Source organism: Diabrotica undecimpunctata, chromosome 1 (genome assembly GCF_040954645.1).
Source record: "Diabrotica undecimpunctata isolate CICGRU chromosome 1, icDiaUnde3, whole genome shotgun sequence".
Taxonomy (NCBI): Eukaryota; Metazoa; Arthropoda; class Insecta; order Coleoptera; family Chrysomelidae; genus Diabrotica; species Diabrotica undecimpunctata.
In genome coordinates this window covers 158,025,078-158,046,051 of record NC_092803.1, presented here as the reverse complement: position 1 = coordinate 158,046,051, position 20,974 = coordinate 158,025,078, and the positions used below count along the sequence as shown (strand labels likewise).

Below are 20,974 nucleotides of genomic sequence, written 5' to 3'. Positions count from 1 at the left end.
ATCCATATGAGAAGTCTTTATTACATAAAATAAACTGTAATGATGTCATTTACAGGTACACAAAATTACGGATAATTGTCTGTGAATTAAAATATCGGACACCCATGTCGTTAATTGTTTTCGTCTTTCGTCTTTTTCGGCGTGCACGATAATTTACGTCTATTCAGTTCGAGCGACAAATATCGAATCACTCTTAGCTCAGGAATGTGTGATCTCCTCTACATTTTTCCTGTCCCCTTCGCCCCTCAATGGCGTTTGATCTGTCGCGACTTAACATATGGTTTAAGTGGTATCTTGCAGTGGCGTAACTAACGAATAAAACTATGCTAAATACTTATGCTAAGAAATATTCCCTACATTCGGCCATCCTGCTAGGAATCCGACTTAAATTCTGACTGGTTCTCTACCCATGCCTTCATATATTCAGCGCTCGTTGATGTGTCCGAGATATTTCTTCCTCAGCTTGAGTCCACCACCAAACTGCGTTATCTTAATTTCCACTAGGTCCCCTTTTCTATACATTCTCAACTTCTTCCTTCGTAAGTCATACCTGCGCTTATTGTCCTCCTGGACCTTGATTAACTGACGTCTAACCTACTTTAATTGATTATACAAGGGAAAATCCAGGGCAAGAACAGTGTAGGAAGAAGAAGATTCTCATGGTTGCGTAATTTGAGGGAATGGTACGGATGCACATCAATTGAACTATTCAGAGCAGCAGCATCCAAGATCAGAATAGCCATGATGATTGCCAACTTCCGTCGCGGAGATGGCACGTGAAGAACAAGACTCTCGTTTCTTGTAAGGCGCTAAAATTCAAATTTAAGAAAATCTCGATAGCAGATATTGTATGTTGGGATTTTCTTTCTCCCCCCTTTAGGTGAGTACTAGACTGATATTTGTGTGTTCATTTTTGGATTCTTCAAACAACGGTGTTAGTTTTGTGATGTCGAACAGGTTTGACTCTTCTTTTGTGTGTCCAGTGTCCAATTCGTGTCCAGATCGCAATTAAATTAGCTTTGCCCTGTTTAGTTTATTACCATTTTCCACATATACTTGGTCTCCAATATTGAGTTGTAGGTATTTTCGATGTGCATCAAATCTTCTTTTGTTATATTTTTTTAATGAATATTTCAATACCAATTTTCTATCTTTACTTAATTTTTCTTATGTGCATGTATGTCTTATTACATCAGGTAAAATGTTTGTGTTTTCACCTTCTAGTAGATATTTTAAAGAAAACTTTGTTATCGTATGATCTGTTTTATTGCAGGCTTTTACACATTTTTGTGCAACTTTTGCCCATGCAACTTTGTTTTCTGTTTCATTTATTTTAAATCTTATTTTGTTTATGAGTGTTTGGTTTACTCTTTAATTCAGCCCATTAGAAAATGGTGCATTAACGGCAGTAAATACTAGTTTTGTATTATTATGCTTAAGAAATTGTTAATATTCTTTTGAGTTTATTCCATGGTATTGATCTGTCAATACTATGTCCACTTGGTAATTGTCTGTTACCATTTTTGTCAATTATATAAAGTCCGTTGCACTTTGATTCTTAGATGTTAAAATATAAACGGATCTTGTAAAATGGTCAATTAATATATGGAGGTACTTCATTGTTGACGGACACCCACCAAATCCTCCAACTGTATCTATAGAAACTATTTTAAATGGTCGTTTTGCTCGATCTCAATGTGGCATCCAGCCATATTTTGGTTTTCTTCTTGATTAATTTTTTAAACAAATTTCATAGTTATTGCATGTTTTTCTAATGTTTTTTAACAAGTTTTTGCTGTATAAAATGGAGTTATTTTGTTTATCATGTGTGTTTGTCATAAATGGAAGTAGGTATTATGTGTCCTTTTTATTAGATCTATACTAAATTTTTCTGATTTCTTTTTCTTATTTTTCTATAATAGATTCCATTCTTAAATGTCAAATTATCATTGTGTAAATCTATTTTATCTTTTTGTATCTCTGCTACATATATTATGTTAATTTTTCTTATTGATTCACTCATTTGTAAATCACTATAATAGTGGTTTACAAACTTGATAAAATCGTCCAAGTTTTCCTCTGGTTGTAGTATTGGATTTCTGTTCAGACAGTTCGTTTCTTAGTTGGTCGCCCCTGGTTTATATTTAAACCTAAAGTTGTATTGTGATAAGTAGTAAGCCACATCACCTAATTCTTCATCCGTTCTAGCTTAAAAATTCATATCTTCCAAGGGTTTATGGTTAGAATATACCTTAAATTCTTTGCCCATTAGCCAAAGTTGTCAACTTTTTACTGCTTCTTTTATGGCTAAACATTCTAGATATATTACTTTTTTCTTTTTTTGTGCTTCTGTTAACTTTTTTTAACAATAGGCCACTGATCTACTATTAACATTTTCATCGTTCTGTTTTAGCACAGCTCCCACACCAATCATACATGCATCTGTGTAGATTTAAATTGGAAAATTTGTGTCAAATATCTTCAGAATAGGTTGTGACCACAACCAAGTTTTATCTTATCAAAGGCTTCTTGGAATTCTTTTGTCCAAATGAACTTAATATCTTTCCTTAATAGTTTATATAGTGGGTCAAGTATAACCGGAAAATTTTTTACAGCTTAGGTAATTTTTTGATTGTCTCATTCAATTCTTTTCGATTTTGTGGTCCAAGCATTTTGCACTTATTTTCGCAAATGAGCTCTTTGAGAATTTTAGTTTAAAACCTTTTTTCATAATTGCTTCCAATAATGTAGATATATGTGAAATGTGATCAGTGAATGTCCTTGAGATTATTATAATATCATCAATAAAGTTTATTGCAAAATCTGACATTACATATTTTCTTATTATATTACTCAGTATTCTTTGCAAAATGGCTGGTGATGTTTTCAATCCAAATGGTAGATAGGTCCATAGGAAGCGTCCATCTTTTGTTACAAATGCTGTTTTATGTTTATCTTTAATTTTTATTGGAATTGACCAGAATGCGAAATTAATATCTAATGTTGTAAAGTAATTACAGTTTACTGTTTTTATTATTAAACCTTCTATCACTAGAAAAGGCTGTGATTGAGGTGTGACTATTTTATTGAGTTGTCTAAAGTCTATACACAGTCTTGATTTTTTTCCCTCTACTTTTTAGTTGAAAAATTGCTGGTTGGAAATCTTGCGTTCCATTGGTAAGGCGATAAAATAAAAAATAATATGAAATGAAAAAGACAGAAAAGATTTGGTTTCACGGTCAAAGCGTCTATGTATCTGTTGATACGTATTTCGACTTAATAAGTCTCATCAGAACAGTTATTCATAGCCGTTCTTAACGTGAAAAATAATCTTCTCTGTCTTATAAGGAAGCAACAATAAAATGGCTTCGTTATGGACGCAATAGCGACATCTGATAGAAAAATCGGTAAGATAGTTTCGAAACAAATTCAGATTTCTGCTTTAATCTGCAGCCTTCTAAACATTGCAAGGCATAGCCAGACGTTGATAAAGATGTTAATAGAGACATGGGAAATCTAAAATTTGCATTCCACGACATGTCTCGTCAACTAAGCAGAAATCCTTAACGAATTTGTTTCTTGTACTCATACAGAGTAGATCTGAATAAAATGAAAAATCTCTATTAACATCTTTATCAACGTCTGACTATCCCTTGCAATTTTTAGAAGGCTCTAGATTAAAGCAGAAATCTGAATTTGTTTCGAAACTATCTTACCGATTTTTTTATCAGATGTCGCTATTGCCTCCATAACGAAACCATTTTATTGTTGCTTCCTAATAAGACAGAGAAGATTATTTTTCACGTTAAGAACGGCTATGAATAACTGTTCTGATGAGACTTATTAAGTCGAAATACGTATCAACAGATACATAGACGCTTTGAACGTGAAATCAAATCTTTTCTGTCTTTTTCATTTTATTCGGATCTACTCTGTATGAGTACAAGAAACAAATTCGTTAAGGATTTCTGCTTAGTTGACGAGACATGTCGTGGAATGCAAATTTTAGATTCCCCATGTCTCTATTAACATCTTTATCAACGCCTGGCTATGCCTTGCAATTTTTAGAAGGCTCCAGATTAAAGCAGAAATCTGAATTTGTTTCGAAACTATCTTACCGATTAAAAAATAATAATAATAAATGGCATAATTCATATGTTTGTTGTTATTTTGTTGAAAAGTAGTAATGTTGCATCTTTAGAAGTTTAAAAATTACTTTATTTTATTTTGTAAAAAAAAATATTAGCTTGTCCCCAAAGGTTAAAAACTACAGCTGATGCGAAAAAAAAAATAGAAAAACATTTTTAAAATCAGATCATCAAGTGTGTTTAAATGCAGTTCTTACTTCTCCGGCTCTAAAATGGCTGTTAGCTGTGTTATCAATAAGTTTGATCTTTTATTTGCTTAACGAGTCATTCAGATAATACATTCATTATCTAATTTTGAAGTAAAAGTGAAAATTGTCAGTCAAGTTTGAATCAGACAAAACAAACAAAGGGAAAACATAAAGCTCAATGCATCATTCCATCTGGCAATAACGTATCTTTTGTGCTGTAAAGCTCACCCGACAAACAACACGTTTGATTTGTGGTTGCTGTGGCTAATCATCAGCCATTGATGCGTTCTGTGCTATTGACTAGTTAACTATTTATCCCCAATTGGCAAACCGAACGATGTAGTAGATATATAGCCCATATAAGATACTAATTATTGTAGTTCAAAATATTTAATTAAGATTAGATATTTTGTAGTAAAGTATTATTCTATCTCAACATACCAATTAAATAATGTAGACGATACCCGCAAAAAATTTAGTTCTTTCTATATTAGTCGACAGATTTAATTAATATATGTGACTTTATTTATTGCAAATGTGATGAGAATATATGAATAATATTAGAAAACATTTACTAATAATTAAGTAAGAGTTCCAATAATTCTTATCTTCTTTAGACTCAATATATTCATATTCGAAGATATTTCTTCAAAGTGAGGGGATATTTTTTGTCTCTTATTTTTTATAGATATATTTTCATTATTATATCGTCATTTTTGTTTCAGTCATCTGGATATCCCACGCCGACCCAGCAATATCACCTGTTCATCATCGGGCAGTTCATATCTAGAACGTAGAGACTCATCGACAACTCTGGGACTTCCTCCCATGCCAGCGCACAAGTGCAAATCATCCCAGTGTCAGTTCTCCGATGTCCCGGAGTTGTACGATTTTTATTATCCCATAGATATTAGAGTTACCCATCCGACTCCCGGGGGATCCCCCTGCGGGAGTAATAGAGGACTGTACGACAGAGTTGTCGATATTCCGAATTTAAAACCGAAGCTAGCTCCTTTAGCTTCTATTAGTAGTTGTAATAGTTCATTAGGTAAGTAACTTAATGTTTTATGGAAATAATTAGTATAATTATAAGCGAAACTCGGGAGTCTTTATTCTCCTTGTGCCTTTATTTTCATAACAGTTTCTTTATAGTTTACTGGTACCTTCGTTCGCTTTTCTAATTTATCTATGTAACTATATTTCAAAACACATTCTTCTTCTTGACTGGCTTTATAACTAGGGGTGAATCTTTGTCGCATCCACTATAGCCATCTTCTACGATCTTGCGCTTTCATTTTCCATTGTTGTACCCCAATCTTAGATCAGCTTCAACATCATCCTTTCACTTTTTTCTGGCCTACTGATCTTTTACCGTTTTGTCTCCTGGTCTCTTAAAAAACACTGTCTTTAGCACTTTGCCTTCGTCTGGTCTTACCACATGATCTGCCTATCTTATCCGGTTAGCTTTTATATGTCTGATGATGTCTTCAGTACGATACAGAGTCACCAATTCAGCATTGCGGCGCATTCTCCACTCTCTTGTCAGTTTATCTTTTTTTTCTCTTTATATTTCAGTACATACATCACCTGCAGATGGCCTTCGAATCTTCCTCGCCTACCGTACTGTATTCTATGTAATTTTGATTATTCAGCATCCTAAGTTTATTTTTCTTATCCGTCTGTAGCAAGTTTTCCTCATAATATAATGGATTATATTGAAATTTACTCCGGTATGTTTCTTATTATTTGATTTATTTATTTTGTCTTGGCTTGTGATTCTACAATTTCTCTCTTGAAACTTCACCGTGGTTATGGTAGATCGAATCAGGGCTCATTTGCTGGTAATTCAGACACTTGTACCTCCTAAGACGGATCCATTGTATTACCCCTATTATACGGACTAGGCCCATAGGACCAAAAACTTCGGAGTTTCTGGCACCCAGGTGCTTCTGTTCTGTGTACTGCTGTTCTCAGCATCGAATTCATTCCCTTTATTTAGAGATATTCCAAAAATAAAAATATCATGTTGTTCTATATCAAAAAGTATCCGATAAAAAAAAATTTAGACAACTAGACCCAAACTTAACCTAAAAAAAAATTAAACGTGTTTTTTCGTTTTTTTGCGATATCTTCAGTTCTAGTCATCCTAGAATAATGGTATTCTTACAAAAATTTTGGCGGTGAATTCAAATTTTTTAATGCTTTTAAAATTCCTGAAATTCTTTTAAAAAAAACTTTAAACTTTAAAAATCCACGCCAAAAAAAAATGTATTGTTCTTTTGGCATCAAGTTATCTTTATGATTTTTCAAATTTTTATAGGTGGGGCATCATGGTCAAAATAACAAAAAATCATTTTTAGTCTAGCTGGTTAAGATAGTAAAATTTCCCCTGCAATATTCCAAAAATAAAAAATACCATGTTGATCAAAAAGTCATCCCCCTCCTCTCTTTTCTCCTTCGTAAGGATGTAGTGGCGTCATGTAATTTGTTTGACTATTTGTGTCCAATTGTGACTCTCTCCTGTGCGTGTTGTTTTTCATCGGAGAATGAGTAACCAATCATGTTCTTTTTCCTTTTTTTGGTCTAACCATCGTACTGGAGATCTTTCTCTGGATCTTTTACCCGCTACGTTACTTTCAACTATGGCGATCCATGGTACGCGCAACATTTTACGGTAGACCCACATTTCAAATGCCATTATACGCTTTGAGCCGGTTTTTTTTGTCAAAGTTTCTGAAGCGTAGGTAGCGATAGGAAATATCAATGCTTGAACAAGGCGTAATTTTGTGTTTTTTGTGATGTCAGTGTTCTTCCAAATGTTTGTGAGTTTGGCTGTGGCTGATCTGGCCATTGTGATGCGTCGACGGATCACGTCTTTGCATCCTCCACTGTTAGTAATAACGGAGCCTAAGTAATTAACTTGCCTGTCCACTTCGTAACCTGTCATGTTTCTTATCTCTGCTTGGTCGTTTCTGATTCTATCGATGAACATCACTTTGGTTTTCTGCTTATTTATTTTCAAACTATATTCCATTTTCACCGTGCCTAGTCTATTCATAATTTGTTCCAGTTCTTCTGATGATGACGCCAATATAACAGTGTCATTAGCATAACGTAGGTTTTTTATTTTTCTTCCTCCTTTCGTTGCTCCACCCTTCCATTCCTCAAAAACTTGACGCATAATATGTTTACTATATATTGAATAGAATAAGGGATATTATGCATCCCTGTCGAACTCCAGATTTTAATTTAAAGTTTTTCGAAACCACATTATTAACTCTTACATTAGCAGTATTATTTACATATAGTTTTTGTAATAAATAGATTAGATGTTCTGGCGTACCCATTTCTCTAAGTATATGACACATTTTATCCCATATTAAGGTATCGAAGGCCTTGGAATAGTCAACAAAGCATAAATATGTTTCTATGTAAAACTCTCGAGATTTTTCGATAATTTGACGAATATTAAGAATATGAGTTTTTTTTTTTGAATATGAGTAAATTTTTTATTTACCTGGGACGAATCCGCATTGATGTTGTGGTAAAAGAATTGATTTTAGTCTTTCATTGATGATGGTTAGAAGTACTTTGCACATATATCTATCTTCTCCTTGATCAGTTCATTTTCTAATATATACAATTTACCTGGGTATAGCAGCCCCCTAACATTCCATGTTGCGATGCGGTCTTTTTTACGTAATGTTAAAGTTGATCTTCCAGTATCCCATTTCGCAAATATTGCCTGGTCGTCTACAGTCATCTGCCCCTTCGCCCATTTTACACCATTCGACCCAGATTCGATATGGCGCTGGTTTTTAGCCGCATTGCAGACCACAGAATTTTCTTGCTTAGTCGTCATTTCATAACGCTCTCTGGGAAGATAATCAGGTGGTTTCCTGTTGCCTGCCGGATCGCAGTCTCACAGCCGGTTGAACTAAGATATAGTTGTCGCCTGTGAGTAATTTACCTGTATGGATCATACAGCCCCAGTGCAATAATGACATAGCTGCTGCCCTATGTCATGCCCTCAGTTGATCCGCGGGTACTTATTTGGTTTGACCTGATTCGCACCTATCTTGCATATTTACAGGAACGTTCCCTAACAGCCTAACAGCCATTGGGACGTGCCGTCTCGGGGTTGAGGAATTCTCCCGACCAGCCCGTCTTCCGTGAAGTACTAAAAAGCCCCTACTTAGTTTAGAGCTTTTCCCCCACTCAAGCTAGAACCAGCACAGGATTATATATGTACATTATCAAAAAGTACTCAACTAAAAAAAATTTAGACTCCTGGACCCAAACATAACCTCGTTTGACCATAGTGACCATGTGACCATAAAAATTAAAACGTGTTTTTTCATTTTTTGATAAATAAATTTTTGTCAAAATAAACGACTGCTATTACCTTTTTATTTAATGCAAAATAGTTTCTCATGTAGGAATTATTAGAAATTAGATATAAGCCACAGAAAGCTAAGTCTAGCAAATAATCTCGATGTGGTAACAAATTTTACTTAAATTCACAGCATTTTTATGAGAGAAAATGCATCGTGTTGATGAATAATGAATATAAATATTTTTTTCTGTTAATCATGTCTTCCCTTACAAATTTTGACATCCAGCTGCTTAATAAGTTGTCTATTATAACTAGAGATTCTTATTTTAGCAGTCTGGAGGTAATTCAAGAAAAAAATTCCTTTTTGCATTCCCTAAAACGCGAAAAATGTTCACAGCTTTTAAAAACTGAAAACTTTTCTCTAAACTTCTCTTGGTTAAAAGATGATCTTCCGAAATCATCCTGTATTTTTGGTAAGATTGATAGTGTTTAAGTAAGTTTTGGAGCTCTCCAGGTAAATAGTCTTAAAACTTATCCAACTACTTTAAACTCTGCAATCCTTATTTTTGCTCTTCTAATTAAAGGTATTTTTTATACACTTTTAACAATTATTTATAAATTTGTTTTGATGCTTCCCTTTTCAAAATTACCTGCTACCACTACAAGATAGCAAGATACTCAATTTTTTTCATGATGTACAAAATGAGATGTCAACTTTGAATTGCTCTAAATATATGAGTGAGTTAATTGTTAATAATGTATTGAAACTTATTTATTATTATTTATTTATTTATAGTATTAGTATTATTATTAATATTAAGTTGTTAATTTTTAGGAACTGATATTCCAGACTTCGAAGTACAATCATTTTCTAGCGATTCTGTATTTCAAGACGACGACGAAGATACAGAACACGAAATGGACGAATTTAGCACAAACAGCGAGGCAAACAGCGACGATAGCGACGTGGATAGTGAAAATGGCGCGTGCTATCGTGGAAGGAGCATAAGACTGACAGTTCCCGTGGATATAGAACCTATACCTTCATCAAAGTCTTCGTCGACTCTAGTAGGCCATGACAAATCTTCTTCCGAACACAGTTCTGTTATCAATTTAGATGAAAAAAAATCTTGGGTCCAAGAAACTCTATTTTGAAACAAACGCCACATATTTTTGGACAAAATGCTATCCTGTTTGTTGACAATATGCAACAATGAGTTACAAATGTTAGTCCAGGCTTAAGGTGATCATTGAAATACTTCTTATATATACGTTTAAAATGCACAAAATAGAACAATAAGTGCGTGTTTTAGATTTGATGGATAAAAGTATTTTTAAATCATTTATATTTACATATTTTTTACTTCCTTCTTTTTTCTATCCAATTCTCTTTATTAATAATAAAGATTTTTTAAAAAGCAATTTGAACAAAATGTAAATGTAAGTAAGACAAATGAATCCTAATTGTGTTACAAGAGTCTTTTGTATTTAATTAAACTGGAAGAATAGAAGACAGACGGAATTTAAAAGAAAAGAAAAATACCCAAAATTAATTTATAAAGAAAATAAAGGGAGTATACATATTGTTGCTTTAAATTTAACTGACGTTTAATATCATTTTTTAAAACCTTCAAATAATATATCATTTTTTGCTAAATATAACCTGCATCTAAAATATAAACGATAAATATTTCAATGATTATCTTAGAGGTTAAACATTATTTTATTTCTTAAATTATATGGTGATGTCTATAAAGTTCCAAGGTATTAATACATTAACGACATCCTAAGCAATATTACTATAGTCAAATACAAGCTTTTCCTACTAATTCCGTCCCAAATGATCAGTCACAAAACTATGTCGTCATAAAACTGAAAACTAAACTTTTTTTCTGTGTGTGTGTCCTGAATTTGTGTTTTATGCGATCCTACTTTTTATTTTAACCTTGCAGTCCCAGTTTTTATTTAGGAGCCAAGCATTCAGACTCCTTTAATATAGTTTCGTTTAATTATTTTTTATATAATATATATATATATATATATATATATATATATATTAAGTTATATACAGTAAAACCTCACTAATCCTGCACTTCAATAAACCGACACGTCCAATAATCCAATACCCCAAGCCCGCGTCACTACACCACACATCGCGTACGCGCTCCGTCAAGTCAAAAAGTATAACCTCAAAACTTATCAGATGCACGTGCGTACATATTTACCTACTTTTTTATGATTTTTATGAGAATACTTTAGCTAAAAATGCCAAGTAAACGGAAACACAAGACTTTACCTTTGAGAGACATAATGGACATTTTTAAGAATTTAAGTATTAAGAAAACTTATACAAACTGATAAAAGAATATGGAGTGGGGCGTGTGACTATACACGATCTTAAAAAAAAAAACAAAAGATAGTGGATCACGTGAAAAGATAAAATATGGACCAGGAAAGCCTAAAACATTAAGAGTTGGTGAATGTCCATAGATAGAAAACTATATGTGGTTCATGCAAGAGCGTTCAAAACACATACCTGTATCTGGAGAAATTCTGAAAGCAAAATATCAAATTTTATAATCACAAAAAAAGATGTTGTTTGTGTCAGTGTTGGATGGCTACACCCTGGATGTAACTGTGTTGGGCTAACTTTGTCTTTTTCCTGACCAAATCTAATGTAGATATAAGTGGCCCGTTTTGGACACTGTTGCCCAAAAAAATATTGGTTGGACAACATCCTCTAAAAAAGCAAATGCACCAGCTTGTAAAGTGAGTGAAGATAGAATCACATTTATGCCGTCTTTAAATCCTGCTGGAACACACAAATTATGAGAGGTATTTAGTCCCAGAAGTGAAGAAGTTTATGAAAAAACTTTAATTGTACTTCACAATGCTTTAGGCCACCCAAATAAATACATTGAGCGATTAAAATATCCAAACTGCACACCTTTATTGCAGATGATGGATCAAAATATTATGTTAAAAAAATTCAAAAAGTAGTCTTTGTATAAAAATAAATGCTCATCCTTAGTATTTCTCAGGATGGTGACAAAACGTACAGCCTCAAAGTTGTATTATCTCCTACCTGACTGACTTTAATCATCATGAAAAATGCTATGGCCTATAATAAATGGTGTATCACAAGAAACTGTGATTCTGAAAATAATCTATCTATTGCTGATTGGATTCCAAAGCAAGCGGATTCCAAACAAGTGAATATTTAAATTCTTGATTTAAAGGGGCTGAACAAACAGAGCAAATTATTACAGATAACCATGAGTTTAAAACGAAAAAATAATGTTATTACCTATGGACATGAAATCCTCTTGTTTAAACAAAAGTTAAATATACAAACGCTTTTAAGAAAAGCAGAAAATAGAGATTAGAATTTGCAATGGTTATAGCCAAACAGATAATGGTTCTAAAATAGTGAGGAATTTCAACACGAAAGTGGACTGGTGGAATGACAACCTTGCCAATTAAAGATCAAAAGTCAGACGAAAATCTAATCAGTCAGAATATTATCTGATATAATAAGTACCTGAGAAGGACAAAAAGAGAAACGTGAAGAAGGCATTGCGAGGAGATATAATAGACTGCAGAAATGTCAGAGCTACCTCAAGTATTCACTTGCTTAAAAAAGCGTTAAGTACATACACTCAGTGTGGTAAAGAGACCCGTAAAGAGTTGTTATGGTGCACTGTCTTAAGCCTTAATCAATACTAATACCACTAGAGACATGGCAGCAAACCGGCCTGGATTCCATGACTTATGGTTTAAGGCATCTTCGAAAGTAATGGTAAACCAGGACTAAAACAAACAAGCATTAAACACATTAAATCTATCCGGTTCAGACGAAATATATCCAATAATTTTACAAAAGCAAAAATAGAGGCGAAAATTTAATGGTTATAGCCAAACTTCATTAGTGGAGTCGGCATTAGAAGAAGAAGAAATAACTTCATAACGAAAAGAGGTAATTGATATAACACTAGCCATAACTCATGTTGGTAGAACTTTTAAAAAATAGCATGTGTCACATGATGTATCTTATTCAGACCATTGACGTATATGTTTTGAAATAACAGTTAATGAGCCTATCAAGGAAACATATCGCAACCATCGTAGAACAAACTAAAAGGCATATCAAGCAGACCTAAAATATTGTTAAGGTAGGGTTAAAAAAACGATAAGGCTTACATTGAACCTAGAGATGGCCGCCGAACAATTTTAAGGGGTTGTAATGTCAGCTCCTGGCTAAAAGACCTGAGGAGATGGTTTGACAGCTCATCCATAGAAATCTTTCATGCAGCAGTTTCCAAAGCTACAATTACCATTTGGATCGCCAACATTCGAAAGGAGAGGACGCAACAAGCGCCAACTTCACCAACTTCTTTATAAAAAATTATGTATGATACTGCATGCTAGCTTAGAATTGGGGATATTACGAAAAGTATGGAGACTAATAAGGATGGATTGTATACTTATATTACTGTAATCATCAAAAATCTCCATTAGAGACGATATCTAAAGAATAAGAAGAAGAAGTTTTAGTTGAAAGTCCGATAAATCAGGGACAATATAAGTATCGAGTAGTATTCTCTACAAAAACGACACCGCAACTACACCATCTCATATGTATGGTGGAGTACGTTCTAGAAATCCAAGAGGTGATGTAGTGTGCATTTTTTGATATAGGAAGAATTCGATAACACCTACTACCAAGCAATCACAAGCGATACTTTTTTTTAAGGAATAGACAAAACAAGATGCAGATGAATGTAATGCATGTTGTGGAACCCTGTAATATACGCATATAATATACGCCCTGTAATATAAACTATCTGCAGGGAAAAGTTTTATCTTCTTTTTTGTGAAATCTTGTTACAGCAATAGGCGTCATGTCTTGGGCACCTCTGACTATAATTACAGAATTGAGTTCAAATGTAGGGCTTAACATAAGCCCCCAGAAGTCCAAAATCATGAAATTTACCAGAATGAGGAATTTAGAGGAATAAGGTCCTGAGTCAAAATGGTACACATCGTAATCTGGCGTGTGCAGTAAAGTACTTGGGATAATATTAAACTTAATGCTTACTTGGACTCAGCAGATAGAACAAAGAACACCCAGAACGTGGTAACTACATTAATGGTGGCCAGAGATACTCTAGTATAAGTTGACTAATACTGCGTAGTCTGAATCATTAATTTTTTAATGGGAATTCTTCTTTTTTTGTAGCAATTTTATTGGGTAATTAACCTGACACTGCCCTCGATGATTCCTTTTAAAGAAGTATAAAAGAAATTTTTAAAAATATATAATCATTCAAAAATAATTTTTTATAGTAAAACTTGTTCCTTCCCTAAATGAAGTCTATTAGGAATAAATAAATGAGTTTTGTGACACAACAATCAAATAATTCTCGTTGAAAAGTTGTTTGTTTTTAAATTATTAATGATAATTTCTTTTTATTTAAAGTTAGTCAAAATTGTTTCACTAACATAAAAAACTAGATTTTAATTCAATAATCATCATCATCATCATCAATGGCGCTACAACTCTTCGTGAGTCTTTGCCGCGTTTACTATTGCCTTCCATGTTTGTCGGTCCTGTGCCAGTAATTAACATTGTCGCACTCCCATTTTCTCTAGATCTTCTTTGACTTCATCTTTCCACCTTTTTCTAGGCCGCCCTACAGACCTTCTTCCCTCTGGCCTTTCTCAGAACACATTGTTAATAAGGCGATTGTCGTTACTGCGTATCACATGCCCTGTCCATCTGATTCTATTGGCCTTTACATATCTGACTAGATTTTCTTTTCCGAATAGAGACTCTAGCTCGTTATTGTATCTGCCCCTCCATTCGTTTGTCACGCTGTCTCTGCAAGGGCCATATATCATTCGAAGAATTTTGCGTTCCCACACCAGCAATTTATTTATTTCTCTTTTTGTTAGCGTCCATGTTTCGCTTCCATACGCGACTGCTGGTCGTATTATGGTCTTATATATCCGGATTTTTGTGTCTCGTGAAAGAAGTTTTGACTTTATTAGATGTTGCATTGCAAAGAAAGATCTGTTTCCTGTCATTATTCTCGTTTCAACTTCTCGCTCTAATTTGTTGTCATTTGTGATTGTTTTCTAGATATTTAAATTCTTTAACACTTCGAAGTTGTGATCATTTATAGTAATGTTTTGCCTTATTCGCCGTCGTTCTTGTTTTGAGATGACCATGTATTTTGTTTTGTCTTCATTTATTTTTAGACCGATGTTTAATGCAGCTTCTTCAAAGCTCGAGAAAATATCCTTAATTTCTAATGTTGATTGTGCTACTGAGTCTACGTCATTGGCAAAGGCGAGTATGATTTTTGCTCCCTGAGCAGGTATGTCTGGTTTGATTTTTGGATATATTTTTCGCATGACATATTCTAAGGCCAGGTTAAACAGCAATGGGGACAACGGATCTCCCTGTCTTAGTCCAGAATTTACGCAGAAAGCATTTGATATTTTTCCCCCTATTCTAACTTGTGCAAAAGAGTTACTTACACACATTTGTGTTACCGCAGCTAGTTTCTTGGGTACGCCGAGCTCGATCATTGCCTTCCATAATGTTGCACGATTAATTGAATCATAATCCTGTTTGAATTCTATAAAAATCTGATGCACAAATTCAATAATCGCCAGTTAATTTTTGTTTACCATTTTGTGTAAATTCTAAACTGAAACTAACAAAATTCTTTTTCTTTTCTTTTATTTTAATTAAGCACATTTACATCATTTTTATTGCATATTTTTAATACAAATATTAATTATTTTTAAAATCACTACCTTAACCTTAATTGAGAAATACTTAAGACGACATATTTTTGACAAACTGACCGATACAGAATCACGGATTTAGTAGGAAAAACGGTATAGTCAAGTAAGTCTATCTCAATGTCAATTTCTAGCCTTTTATTACCCTTTTCTAGCTAAACATTTATACAAATTGTATATATTTCTAAATCTGTGATCTAGGCCCTGAACCTACTTATAGTATCTATAATTATTGAAGCCAACCACACCTCGTAGTCAATTTTAAGACTTAACTCAACTTTTTTAACCTAAAATTTTATATAGCATAGTTCCTACTGTAAGGGAAGTTGATACCCGGTTCTTTGTATACAAACACCAGTAATTCTTAAATTAAAACCTGTTAAATGTTGTAATAGCAATATTGCCAGCGCCTGGACTATATTTATATTTATCTAAGTCTCTATTTTATACTCTACTCTACCTTCCTCAGGCTTCTTTATATAAATTTTCTCTAACTCGTCTTGTCTGGACCCTCTATTCTATTAACTTTCACTACCAGTATAAAATTTATTGACTTTTAAAACAGAAAAGAAATAATATTGGACCTAAAAAATAATATATTGTTGTTTTAAAATAAAGACATAATTAAATCTGTTAATTTAGAAGATTGCTAAATTTATAAATATTACTAGAAGCAGACATAAAATAAGAGTTATTATTGTAATCCGGAACGTAACCTCATATAACCTAACTTTCGTTCACTATACCTAATACATCTTTCCTCATTGTTTGATGGTTCCTCTTTATTTGTTCAATTAAAAAACTGAAAAATGCAATAAATTATATATACTTTGTGTTGTAATATCAAATGTTAAGTACAATAATTGCAAAATATTAATCTATTCAAATGGTGAAGATACAAAAACAAATAAATTTTACAGAATAAAATTAAAAATACTTTTCTCACTTCTTACTTCGCAGATGAGACTCTAACCTTTATAGTGTGTTTCATTCATTCAAAATTAGACTCTTTACTGAGTTACATGGTGTTTTATTTAATTTCCATATTCTTGTCATAATGACTGGGAAGTCTAGGTACTGTATATCCTACCTAATTACGTTAAATAAACGTTTCTGGCTACTACCAGAGGCGTACGACAGGGGAAATGGAATGTTTGACCCCTCCTAAATTCCGCCACTAGCGGAATTGTTATTTTAGCTCAATTTTTCGATTCTCGATACTTTCTATGAAAATAATATGCCTATTATTTATAACGATAAAGTCATTATTTTCGAGAAATTTGAAGTTCTAAATGTAGGGGCACAGTTATTTTGAAAAATAAATTAATTAATTCAGTGTTTTTGGGTCATAGGATTGTATTTCTGACGCAAGTAAAATTTTAATCGCTATTAACTGGTATGGGAGGCGATTCCCACAGGCAAAAGATCACTCGGACGTCCCAGAATGCGATGGAGAGATAACATCCAAGCAGATCTCCGGAAAATGAACATTCCATTTGACCCTAGGTTGATGGAAGACCGAACAAATTGGAAAAATGTTGTACAGACAGCCAAGACCCACCTAGGGTTGTAGCGCTACGTGATGATGATGATATTAAAAAAAATATTGTGAATATTTATTAAAAAAATCAAAATCGTAATTTTATTAAAAAAACCTTTCTACTGACGAGGGAGGCTACATTTACAAATAGAGGAGTATTTAACTAAGGAAACAGCCACAGTTGGCATATAGAAAATCCCCATCTATTTCGAGAGCCACATTTTTATCATGGAGATCCAATTTCATTGGAGATAGTTTGTTGGGTCCTTATGAATCACCAGCAAATTCGAATGGTTACTCGTATTTACAGTTTCTACAAACTACACTTTTTGAAGATTTAGAAGATTTGCCACTAAATCAAAGAAGACATATGTGGTACGTGCAGGATTGAGCTAATCCTCATTGTCCTTAATAGTACGGAACTATCTAAATCAGCAATTTCCTCATTGTTGGATTGGCAGCGGTAGTGAAGTTCCGTGGCCGCCTAGAACACCCAATATAATCCCTTAGATTTTTATTTCTATGGCAGCATATAGTAAATTCTGCTAATTTTATTACCAATCAGCCAAAAATGTTTTATAAAGTTTAAAGATCATTTAATGAAAGCTTTTTGAGGTAAATGTGGTTCACATTGCACATTTGTTATAAAAGGTTTAGTTATAATGTGTTTTTGATATTTTCGTGTGATTAAAATTGTCCTTTTATTTAAATTATAACAAAATAGTTCATTTTAAAATCAGAATTTGTTATTAAATGTAAAATGCATCTATTCGTTTCAAAAATTGTCAATAAATAACATTATGTTTTGTTGTTGATATCGATTAAAATTTCATTTGCATAATAAATATTATGCAAAGTATTGACTTTATCGTTCCGAATTAAAAGTATGTTATTAACATAGAAAATATTGGAAAATCTAAAAATTGCACTCAAATAACAAAATTAATAGGGTGCTGTCAAGTATGATAAGGATATGTTAAATAGTTGTAAAGTACTGGGTTCAAATAGTTTTTAAATTTTTAAATAACACACCCTGTAACTCAGTAAGCAGCCACATTTTATTTACATTATTTGGTTTAAATCTTAATATTTTGAGCTCACGAATCTACACTTAAAATATTTCCAATTAGTAATGAAACACCTTGTATATATTTTATATTCAATCAAAACAATTTATCTTGTTTATATCTCATATGTCAACAAATTTTGTACTGGTAATCATTTTGTTACTTGTTTTAAAAAGTGAGGCAACGAAACTAATGATCAAAAGGACTTCTGCCTCGTTCTTGTTGAATCTCATTGTAGCGTAAAATCAGAAGAAAGTTTTGAACTTTGTGTGTAAAATAAAACATATCTCTGAGAAGCAATAGGTTTTCGTTAGTTAAATAAAAGTTTCCCAAAGTATCTTTTTTGGGTATGGATAGTCAGAAATTAGCTAGAAACAAAAAAATAAAAAATAAATATATATTGTAATAGGCATTGCTTTGCTTTTGCTGATTATGCTTCCATTATTTGCTTGTATTTATCACTCTTTGTACACTATGTATTTGTTGGCCACTAATATACCTCTCGACGGTCTATCTAACCATTCCTCCGAATCCATAAACATTATGTTGTTATTATTAAGTACTTAATATGAAACTATATTAAGTACTTTATCCGGTCTCCAGGACTCTAGCGATTACTATAGTCGATTTGTCTTCTGCCGTATGGAAAAGCTGCTCAGCACTTAATAGGCCATGCCATTCTCAAATCTTTCACAGTCATGATATTGAGTATTGGTATTTGTAATAAGCGATATTTTTCTCCGCTCATACGTACTCCAGTGATCTTATTTTTTTGCAATTTATTGTGCTCATTATTGTTTCTAACAGCTTCTAGATACGTTTACGTTTAGGTGGTTTTTCCTAAAAGTCAAATCAAAAATTACAAAGGTATATTCTTGCTGATCATAATGATAAAGTGTTTATAAAACTGTTGTGTATAAAAAGAGATGAAGTCTAAATAATCAGAGCTACAGCAGACAATACTTGTTATTAGAAAGTTGAAACAAAAAATAATCGAATATAAGTTATTATTTGCCTGATTAATAGCGCTTTATAGACACGGTAAGATTAGACCAAGAGATGGTCTAATGGATCATATGAATCAAATATTAGAAAAACTCCCTGAACGTGGAATTCAAACTAGAAAACAATTCACTAAGCATGTTTTGTTATGCAGCTCTGTTATATTTCGAACAAAAAATAAGGTGAAAATATACAAACCATGTGTAATATCTATACTCACGTACGGAATTAAAACCATAGCCAACACGAACTGAAACTAAAGCGTAATAAAATTAGCCGAAGTGAAGACTGAGAAACATGGCAGACAAGGCTCTTAGTGATACTATAAGAAACTGTGAACTCAGAAATATATGTGTAATTAACGACATACATAAGGAGGCACCAAATTTGTTTTTGCATTACCATATACATAGAAGGGACAGAAATAGATTACTAAAGAAAAAACTTAGTAACTCAACAATTAGAAAGAGATCCAAAAAGATAAAGCTGGCAACTTACATAGTAAAAAAGCATACTCCTAAGAATAAAGGGGGGACAAACCATGGGTCTACACAAAGAAGGAAAAGTATTTTTTACCAAATAATTTATGACAGATAAATTTGTAATTTGCCAAATTGAGTGCCAACCGTTAACTTTGAAACAAATTTTAAAATAACGATAAAGTTAAATTGAAAAAAATTGATTTAACTATTCAGACAAATTATTTTTTTATTTCACTCTTTTTTATCAATGATTTTTAGTGTACGTAATTTTTAGTGTACTTTCTTCAGCAGCGTTTTTTAACTTTGTACTTTTATGGTAAACGTATTTTTTCTTCTATTCTGACTGCCCATACTCTAATCATTTTAAAAATTAAAAGTGACATAGTCCAACTGATAACATATCTTAAAGGTTTTGGTGTAAAATCAGTCTAATAGAAAATTGAAGAATTAACTCATAAAAACTTTCAAGAAAAATAGGCCAATTGTTGGGTAGACAAGCTGTTAAGTAAATAGAGCATAATTACAAACAAATTATAAGGATATGTTGAATAAAAACGATAAAATTAGTCACACTTCCTTGTGGTAATTTTGTATTGTATAAGTTTTTCGTATGCGTCTCTAAGAATTATTTTTTCTAATTTTAACATTTTCTACAGTATTATTACTTCTTTATATTTAAGAAGTAAAACTTTATTAAAATAGTATATTACAATTTACAACTCATTTTTAAAGTTAGCGACCTATGGCGGGAGTAAAGAACTAGTCGAAAAGTTGTCAGTTCAGACCATAGATGGCGCCGCAAGAGATGGAATTACTAAGGGTAAAACAAAAGTAAATACCAAATCTAAATTTGATTTGAAAGTTATTTGTACTCTAGAGCTTAAATTCAAGTTGTTATTAGTGTTTTGGAGGCTGCCTTTTTAAGCCAACATGGAAATCCCTAAGTTTAATAGAGGCATACGTACTACTTTAATACTTCTCATGAACTTTTTAGTTTATGACCATATAGATATTAGCAACTGTTAATTTACTTAATTTATTTTAAATCTATTTTAACCAGCACTTTATTATCCAGTCTTTTGGCTGTTAAACTTAGGCCTCCACTAATTTCTTCCAAGTCTGACGTCTTAGCTTCCTACAGCCAGTTGCCAGCGATTCCTTTGACATCGTCTGTAAATCGTATAGGTCCATATTTCATCATCACTTAATTTATTTTAAATTGATCTTTAAATATAAATCATTTATCATTTGATAAATCATTTGTTTTCTGTTATTATTACTGTATCGTCTACCAAATGTTAATTATTTAATATTCCCTTATTGATAGACATACTTTTTATTAAATCTAAGAACGCTTTTTGAACTAACCTTCCGCAACAGCGGACTCTAACCAGTGTT

At 32.6% G+C, this 20,974-nt stretch overlaps 1 protein-coding gene across 1 annotated transcript in view; it reads left to right on the top strand.

Annotated features, from left to right (window-relative positions):
- Positions 1–12,475, top strand: part of LOC140432426 (uncharacterized) — a 523,599-nt gene extending 511,124 nt beyond the window's left edge. The window contains exons 4-5 of the mRNA XM_072520321.1: positions 5,062–5,384; positions 9,508–12,475. Of these exons, the coding sequence (XP_072376422.1) occupies positions 5,062–5,384; positions 9,508–9,827 (643 nt within the window). The 3' untranslated portion in view covers positions 9,828–12,475. The remainder of the gene's footprint in view (positions 1–5,061; positions 5,385–9,507) is intronic.
- The last annotated feature ends 8,499 nt before the right edge of the window (positions 12,476–20,974 follow it).